The sequence below is a fragment of the Myotis davidii genome, unplaced genomic scaffold (genome assembly GCF_000327345.1).
Source record: "Myotis davidii unplaced genomic scaffold, ASM32734v1 scaffold271, whole genome shotgun sequence".
In the NCBI taxonomy this organism is placed as follows: Eukaryota; Metazoa; Chordata; class Mammalia; order Chiroptera; family Vespertilionidae; genus Myotis; species Myotis davidii.
In genome coordinates this window covers 3338016-3347731 of record NW_006284839.1, presented here as the reverse complement: position 1 = coordinate 3347731, position 9716 = coordinate 3338016, and the positions used below count along the sequence as shown (strand labels likewise).

At 34.9% G+C, this 9716-nt stretch overlaps 1 protein-coding gene across 4 annotated transcripts in view; it reads left to right on the top strand.

Annotated features, from left to right (window-relative positions):
• The window catches only part of KIF20B (kinesin family member 20B), a 60688-nt gene that overhangs the window by 13439 nt on the left and 37533 nt on the right, over positions 1-9716 (top strand). For 2 of the 4 annotated variants that reach the window (XM_015558095.1, XM_015558093.1), the window contains exons 11-17: positions 476-622; positions 1487-1649; positions 2198-2485; positions 4579-4718; positions 5007-5145; positions 6351-6459; positions 8228-8280. In XM_015558095.1, the coding sequence (XP_015413581.1) occupies positions 476-622; positions 1487-1649; positions 2198-2485; positions 4579-4718; positions 5007-5145; positions 6351-6459; positions 8228-8280 (1039 nt within the window). Of the gene's footprint in view, positions 1-475; positions 623-1486; positions 1650-2197; positions 2486-4578; positions 4719-5006; positions 5146-6230; positions 6460-8227; positions 8281-9716 lie in introns of all 4 variants that reach the window. The other 2 variants (XM_015558091.1, XM_015558088.1) reach the window with 1 other exon arrangement.

Below are 9716 nucleotides of genomic sequence, written 5' to 3'. Positions count from 1 at the left end.
GCTCTGGGGATGCTGCTGGCACACCCTAATGCTCCGCTGACGCTGCCGGTGCCCTGTCGGGGGAGGAGAGGAGGTGGTAGGGGGGAGGGCCTGAGAGGTGCTCCAGCACTTCCTGGTGACTGGTTATTTGGTTGTTATGGCATCACGACCACAGGCCTTGTATGCTATAGATGTATATACATATATATATTTAAATATATATTTAAGGTATTTTTTTTATTGATTTCATGGAAGAAGGGAGAGGGAGAAAGAGGTAGAAATATCAATGATGAGAATCATTGATTGGCTGCCTTCTGCATGGCCCCACTAAGGATCGAACCCGCAACCTCAGCATGTTCCCTTCACCAGAATCAAACTTGGAACCCTTCAGTCCAAAGGCTGACACTCTGTCCACTGAGCCAAATCAGCTAGGGCTGTAATTATTTTTAATTGTTTTGAAGAACTTTTAAAGTTTGTTTTGTTTGTGTTTATTCAGATTGTCTTTATGTGATCTTGCTGGTTCAGAACGAAGTATGAAGACCCAGAATGAAGGTGAAAGGTTGAGAGAGACTGGGAACATCAACACGTCTTTATTGACTCTGGGAAAATGTATTAATGTTTTGAAGAACAGTGAAAAGTCAAAGTAAGTGTTGCTGAAAGTGTTATTAGCATATTAAGTGTTATATTTAAACTTTCAACTTCACTAGTTTTAGAAAGTTGTTCTTAACCTGTATGACTACATATAGATTGTGATTAAAATACTCAGAGATTGCCCTGGCCTGTGTGGATCCATTGGTGGGAGCATTGTCCTGTGCACTAAAGGGTGGTGGGTCGGATCGCTGTCCCTGCATATGCCCAGGTTGTGGGTTGGATAGCTGGTTGAGGTGTGTGCGGGAGATGGCTGACCAATGTTTCTCTCTCACATCACTTCTCTCCTCCTCTCTAATATAAAAAATAAAATACTTGGAGATCGTGGGCTAAAAAACTTATAGAAATAAAAAGCATCAATTCATGCCAGTGACTCCTCAAGTAACCACAATTTTTTTCATACTAAATATGTATCAATAGACATTTTGCACAGTATGCTTCTCTAAAATCATTTTATTCTTACTAGTGCATTGTATTATTCTAGATGTGATAGGTTTCTGCATTAATTAACCTTTTAGGCTGAGTAACTTCTAAATCAGCCTTCATTATTTTGATCTAATCAAGGTGTTTCATGGCATATATTTATAATTGCTCTATATTAAAGAACACAATGCAGTGTTGTGTGGTTTTTGTTTTGTATTTTAACATTTTACCCTAATGGGTTGTTTTTACAAGTAGTAGTATTATTAATAGTAATTTAAAGAAAACAACATAAACAGAAAATGTTACACATAAAACTAATCACTAGCCTAGAATTAAGTCCATTATAGTTAGGTTATCTATTTCTCTCTAAAATTTATCAGCATCCTGATTTAATGGGATTTGCTTTAACTTAAAATTATTTGAATTTTTTCCGTAGGTTTCAGCAGCATGTGCCTTTCCGGGAAAGTAAACTGACCCACTATTTTCAAAGTTTTTTTCATGGTAAAGGGAAAATATGTATGATTGTCAACATCAGCCAGTGTTGTTTTGCCTATGATGAAACACTCAATGTGTTGAAGTTCTCAGCCATTGCACAAAAAGTAAATATATTCATAGTTCTATAGAATCTATTAAACCTCTTATTAGAATATTAATGATTTTTTTCTTAGGCTAGATAATTATTTTGCACTTATAACTGTAAACCTAAAATAATTGAAAATTAAAAATGTAAATGTTTGACCAAGTAGGAGGATGTGGGTGAAAATAAAAAAGTAACTCCTGCTAGGATTAAAATGACCTCAATAGTAAGTGTTAACTTAATCATAGGCACCTTTTACAAAATATGAGTACTATTCTTGGAATGAATTGTTGGCTTTTCCATTCTGTTTCATTTAGTGACTAATTGGGTAGCTTCCTGCTAGGAATAGTACTAACAACCTAGTAAATTTACTTATAGTGTACATGTATAATTAGCTTTTTTGTTATCAGAATGTTCATTTAAGGATGCTAATTCCTTCTTGAATATTTGTTTGTATAGGTCTTATTTTAAACACTCTAGTTGTCATTTTACTTAATATTTATAAAATTACTTTTTAATGGTCGGTTCTTGCCTTTTCTGTTTTAAATGTCACATTGGATATTTTAACAGGTTTGTGTTCCAGACACTTTAAATTCCTCTCAAGAGAAATCACTTGGACCCCTCAAATCTTCTCAAGATATGCCATCAGACAATAATTCAGATAATAAAATACTAAATGTAAAAAGATCTACGATTTCTTGGGAAAGTAGTCTGGAAGATCTGGTGGAAGATGAAGATTTGGTTGAGGATCTAGAAGTAGCTGAAGGAAACAGAAGTGTGGAGACTGAACTTACTGATGAAGAGCTAGATAAAACATTAGAGGATGACAAGGCTTCCATTAGCCATGAGGAGAAGAGAGTATGTATTAAGAACTTAAACTTCTAAGCTTGGCTTATTGTTATTCTGAAGTTAGAGTCAATAATACTTAAGGCTCCCTCCTAATTTTTTCCAGTAGCACACTAAATTTTTGTATCTCAACTTTATATTTTGAAAAATTTCAAAACTACATTAAGACTAGTACAATGACTATCCATTTACACTTCACCTGGATTTGCCATTTGTTAACATTTTACTATATTTTAATTCTTTTTCTAAGAGTATTTGAATGCACATTTTTTTCCTCTGTAGCATTTGAAAGCAAGATTCAGACATAGTGATACCTTATATGTACTTCAGCATATATTTCTTAAGAACATGGATATTTTTCTTATGATGAGAGACCATTTTCATACCTAAGCAATTTAATACTGCTATAATAGTATAATCCATCTATTATATTGTCCACATTGAGATTTCTTCAGCGGTTCCAATATGTCTTTTATAGCCACTTTGTATTTTTAATTATTCTAATATTATATAGCATAGATATTTTTAAAAAGTTGAGCTCAATTTAGAATACCCCCAATCTGGATTTGTCTGATTATTTACTCATGATCCAGTTTGATACTTTGGGCAAATCTATTATATAGGTGAAGTTGTGAAATTTTCATTGCAGCGCATCAGGAGACATGTGATGCTTGATTTCCTCATTCTTGGTGATGCTAATTTTTTTAGTCCATTTTATTTGATTTCAGAGAGGAAGGGAGAGGGAGAAAGAGAGAGAAACATCAATGATGAGGGAGAATCATTGATCAGCTGCCTACTGCACGTCCCCTATTCGGGATCGAACCCACATCCCTGGCATGTGTCCTTGACCAGAATCGAACCTGGGACCCTTCTGTCAGCAGGTCGACACTAGCCACTGAACCAAACCACCTAGGGCAGTGATGGCGAACTTATGACACGCGTGTCAGAAGTCACATGTGAACTCATTTTTTTGGTTGATTTTTCTTTTTTAAATGGCATTTAAATATATAAAATAAATCAAAAAATATAAGTCTTTATTTTACTATGGTTGCAGATATCAAAAGATTCTATATGTGACACAGCACCAGAGTTAAGTTAGGGTTTTTCAAAATGCTGACACGCCAAGCTCAAAAGGTTCGCCATCACTGACCTAGGGCATGATACTAAGTTTTGCTCTCTTGGTTAAGGTACCGTGTTTCAGATCTCTTCATTGTAGAAGCATGTCATCTGTGACATGCACACTTTGCTACCGTGTGCATAGCTTGTCCCCAGTATCTTTTTACGCAATGATTTTAGCGTACTCCTTCCAACTTCTACTTTGCAGTCTTAAGTACAGATGCTCAAAATGTCTACCTAGTATCAATCATTCTATTCAAAAACCTGAATTACTTGATTCTCTTATATTTATGGTAAATAAGGTTTAGGTTTAATAGCCTCTGTCCAAATACAGTAACCTGTTTTCATGGATGTGCTTTAATGGTGTTAACACATCTCACATCATAGTACTTTATTGGGCTGTAGAAGTCCAAGTAGATGGACAATATAATGTGTTAAATACTCATTTTAATAATTTACTTCAGTGTCCTTGAAAGTCATCCTTGCACCTATTTTGGAATTGAGAATGAAGACTGGAGATGCTACTGGTTCTAGTTTTTCTGGTCACTATGTGATTGGACCTCACTTGTCTTGAGTTTCTGTAATGTAGTATTTCCCTGTGATAAAAGAAGCCATTAATAGTCTTATTTTAGTTTGTAGTAATTTATTATTATTATTATTATTATTATTATTATTATTATTATTTTCAGAGAGAGAAAGGAGAGAAGAGATATAAACATCAATGATGAGAATCATTGATTGGCCTCCTCCTGCATGCCCTCTATTGGGGATTGAGGCCGCAACCCAGGCATGTTCCTAATATTTGAAGCATCCCACTTGATTTTTCAAGTACTGAATCTGCAAAGAAATAATTTCCAGTGTGAATATGATTACTGCTAAAAGGATGCATAATCATAATTGACTCCATGAAAAGAGTTTTATTTTAAACACTTGAACAATATTTCTCTTGGGATATATTTTATTAGAATTTTAATATTTATATGTTTTAGAAACTGTTGGACTTAATAGAAGACTTGAAAATAAAGCTAATAAATGAAAAGAAAGAAAAATTAACATTGGAATTTAGAATTCGTGAAGAAGTTACACAGGAGTTTACTCAATATTTGGCTCAACGGGAAGCTGACTTTAAGTAAGTTATTTCTTCTATGTCCTGGTAAAAATTGAGAATTTTATTCACTTGTTTAATTTTTTATTTTTATTTTATTTTTTACTAATTTTATATTAGGTGGCTTCTGAATTCTCACCTTTATAGTTTTGAAAAATAGCTGTTACTAAACTCCATGACGATTTTGAATTACACATGAATAATTACTTAAATCTGCTTTTAATTTATAATGTCTTTAATCTTAGAAATTTAAAACAAAAACACAAAGTAGGCCTTTTTGGTTTTTCAGTGGAATTCATTTGTGTTATGCAGGGAAACACTCCTTCAGGAACGAGAGATATCAGAAGAAAATGCCGAATGTCGTTTGGCTATCTTCAAGGATTTGGTTGGTAAAACTGACACTCAAGAAGAACCAGTAAATCAAGATTGTGCCATGAAAGTTGAAACCAAAGTATGTTAACTGAAATATTAAAGTATTGAGGATTTTGGTACCAGGATTTAGTGTACCACATTAGTATAGTTTAGAATTACAAACTTACTGTATAGCTTTTTAAAATTAATTATTCTTTGTTAGAAATATAAGGACACATCGTTTAACTATAGCTGTTGGAGTTGAAAAATTTGTATATCTGTTATATTTATATCTCATTTTGGTGTTGCTTATAGGTAGGTAGGTTCCTTTTTGTCTGATTATGGGGTACCCCTCAGATTTGTATTAAACTGAAAGAATTTTAAAGTTATACAGAGCCTAATGGTTCATTTACTTACTGCTCTGATTAAAACAAAAACATTTATGTATAAAGAGGATTGCTCTTGCTAGCCAGCCAACCATTCCCTACTATTTGAAGAAAACATTATTCTTTTCTGCTTTTTCCACTGAAGCTGAAATTGATCACATCCCTTTGGGTTTTTTTGGTTGTTGTTATTTTATTTTTTATTGATGATTTTAGAGACAGGAAGGAGAAGAGAGAGAAAAACATCGATCTGAGAGAGAAACATTGATCGGCTGCCTCATGCGCCTGAGCTGAAATTGAACCCACCATCTTTTGGTGTACGGGACGATGTTCCAACTGAGCCACCCAGCCAGGGCTTGTTTTATTTAATTACTCAGTCTGGGGGCTTGTGTTCATGATGTCCAGGCTTTTGCTGTCAAAGCAGCATTATGTCTCCCTGACATGGTTTGGGTCTTGGTCTAAGCTGGGAAAATGGAGCTTTGTGTTCTCAGTTGTCCCACAAAACCTTTAAGACTCATTGTGTAACTGAAAGTACACCTGAACTAGATAATCATAATTGTTCTCTAATGACTTACCACAGTTTGCAACATTATTTGAATGGGGATCTGTGTCTCATATTCCATAAGACAGAAAATGAATACAACTTTTTCATAATTGGAGATACTTGATATAATTTACTTTAAAAAAATTTCAAGTTAATTCTTTTGTTACATTTTTTAAACTGTCTAATAAATCAGATGGTATCTCACTGTAAGAGTGAAAGCCACTGTTAACATAGGCATGTGGTTTTTGCTATTTTTAGGAAGCACATAATTACGTAGGAATCGAAGATATTATTGATTCTCTTCAAGATGATGTCACTGATATTAAGAAACAGGCTGAAATTGCTCACTTATATATTGCATCTCTTGCTGATCCCCAGGAAGCTATTGCTTGTTTAGAAATAAAGTATAATCAAGTTAAAGCTGAATTAGCTAAAACTAAAGAAGAATTAATCAAAACCCAGGAAGAGTTAAAAAAGAGAGAAAATGGTAAGTAGTTGTATTTTACTCTTATTTGGATGATATAAATGCATAAAAAGACAACTGGTTAATATAAGAGATTTTTTTGTTTTTAAATCCTTACCGGATGACATGTTTATTGATTTTAGAGGGAGAGGAAGAAAAAGAGAGAGAAACAAAAACATCAATGTGAGAGAGACACACTAATCAGTTGCCTTCCGTATGCGCCCCAACCAGGACTGAACTTGAAGTCTAGGTATTTATTGCCTGGACCAGAAACTGAACCCTCAGCCTTTTTGGTGTGCAGGATGACGTCCCAACCAACCAAGCCACCCAGCTGGGACAGTATAAGAGATTTAGGCAACTTATTTACCATTGTGACCAGAAAATTATGTGATTTGGTTAACATAGTTAATATTTTAACTTTTTTATGGCTTTATAATAATTTACTATTAAATTTATTTTTGCTTTTATTTGCTTTTAGACTAATATTAGAAAATAGACTTCTTAAAATAAAAGAACTAAGTATTAGCTTCATCAGCAAATTAAGCAATCTCATGGCAAGTTGTAAAGTTGTAAATTTGTTCTTTATTCTTTATGAACTCTTCTGTATTTTTATTTTTTTTATTATTTTTTTTAAAATATATTTTACTGATTCTCTACAGAGAGGAAGGGAGAGAGACTGAGAGTCAGAAACATCGATGAGAGAGAGACATCGATCAGCTGCCTCCTGCACATCCCCCACTGGGGATGTGCCCACAACCCAGGCACATGCCCTTGACCGGAGTCGAACCCGGGACCTCTCAGTCCGCAGGCCGACGCTCCATGCACTGAGCCAAACCGGCCTCGGCTGTATTTTTATTTTTTTATTGATTTCAGAGAGGAACGGAGAGGGGAAGAGTGATAGAAATATCAATGATGAGAGAGAATCATTGATCAGCTACCTCCTACATGCCCCACATTGGGGGCTGAGCCTGCAACGCTGGCATGTGCCCCTGACCGGAATCGAACCTGGGACCCTTCTGTCCACAGGCTGACGCTCTATCCACTGAGCAAAACGAGCTAGGGCAACTCTTCTGTATTCTTAATGAACTCATACAGTAGTAGATTCTACTGTTGGCTTGCAAGTTTGGGATAGAGTGACTCCTCTGAATGGTCTTAAGAAGTCTATGTGATGCTTCATTCTAGTTCTGATGATCATATCTGGGTTTTAAGAGCATTAGTTAGATAAAATACTTTTCCCTTTCCTCTGAAACAAGATTGTACAAAATAGCAGGTAAGCCTAGCCAGTGTGGCTTGGTTGAGTGCTGTCCCATGAACCATGAGGTTGTGGGTTTGATTCCCGGTCAGGGCATATTCCCCGGTTTTGGGCTTGAAGCAGCTGATCCATGTTTCTCTCATGTTTCTGTCTCTCCCTTTTCCTTCCTCTCTCTGAAATCAATAAAAACATACTTAAAAAAAATATGAAAGAATGGAAATAGCAGGTAAGTTGTGCCTTCTACATTATAAAGCAGTCCAGGAAGGTACTAGCTTCTCTGAAGTTATGCCAGAAATTTTTTACTATTTAGCATATGTCGTTCATTTTTTTTCTGAGTATTTAAAGTAGCTTTTTCAGAAACATTATCCTCTGGTGATAGAATTAGTAGCTGAATGCTGTGCTTCTGGTGCTTTCAAAATCCTTTTTTCTAAATATAACACTAGTTGAAGTGTTTACTGTAGCAGCTTCTGTTTTGTGATTATTCAGTGATAATTTCTTTTAGGTGCTTAAATGTTTGTTCAATAATTTTATTTTTTACAGAATCAGAAATTAACTTAAATTCATTGGTTCAAGAGCTTGAGAAATCTAATGAGGTAATACTTTAAGCTTTATTTTTATCTTGAAAAGAAACTTGATAAGTAATTGAAGGGACATGAATTATAACAAGGTACATTTATTTTAAACATAAAATAATAAATTAATTGATTGAAGAAATTGAAAAATATATGTTTTCATCCTCATACCCCTTTTCAGCGATGGCCACTGGGAAGCTTCTTCAGGCCTTCCAGAAAATATTTACTTACCTATATAGAACACATACACATGTACATACACCTGTTAAAAAGTTTATACTAAAGGGATTGTCGTTCCGTGTTTTCCCTTAAAAGTTTTCTTGGACAGATCTATGTCATTTTTTGTTTTTTTAAGCTAGGTGCATGGTGATGATTTAAACTGTGTTTATTTTGTCTGAAATTACTGAGTGTTTTAAATTATGGGATATGGTGCAGGTGGTGTGACTCAGTGGTTGAGCAACCTGTGAATCAGGAGGTCTCAGTTCAATTCCCAGTCAGGGAACATGCCTGGGTTGTGGGCTCGATCCCCAGTTTGGGGCATGCGGGAGATAGCCGATCAATGCTTCTTTCTAATCATTGATGTTTCTGTTGCTCTCTTCCTCTCCCTTCCTCTCTGAAATCAATAAAAGTATATTTAAAAAAACAACAACTATGCGATATGGCCTGAGCAGTGTGCAGCATTGGAATTCTGAAGATCTCTGGCACCTTTAGATCAGATAACCATTCCAAATGGTTGTGTATATTTTTGACATTGATAGATCTAAATATGAAATTACAAGTATACATGGAGGTGAAATTAATTTAGAGCTCTAAAGTTACTATGTTTCCTGACCTTCTCTGGCATGAGTCTTATTATTTTAACTTACATTCATCCTATTGAAGAACTAAAATATTTTAGGATATGACCAGATATGGATATACTCAGGGTCTTCGTATCTAATATCTATATTTAAAGAAGTAACCACAATAATGTAGCAGAAGACATTATAGCTACTGTTTAGACAACTCCTAAACTTTTATTTTTCTAGCTATAAAAATAATAAGTGCTAGTTGTAAAAATGTAGTTATATTAAACTATGCAAGATAGAAAATAAAAAAGGTCCCCTGTAATCTTTCTCCTAAATTACAAAACAGAGAGAATACCAATAAGTTGGTTGGTATCTCTTTTAGACTTGTGCTTTACATATATTCATTTAAATCTCAAAAGAACTTCATGATATAGATACTATTATTTTTTATTTTTACAGAGACATTAAATAACTTACCGTATTTGCTGGCGTATAAGACAATTTTTTGGCCCTGAAAAATATGCCTCCAAGTGGGGGGTCGTCTTATACGCCAGGTACACTTCAGATAGACTGCCCATAGTGCTTGCCCCGTGCCATAGTGGCCTCCCGATGCCCGCCCACTTCATTCCACATACCGTTCAGGCATCAGCAGCGCTGCTGGGCGTATGC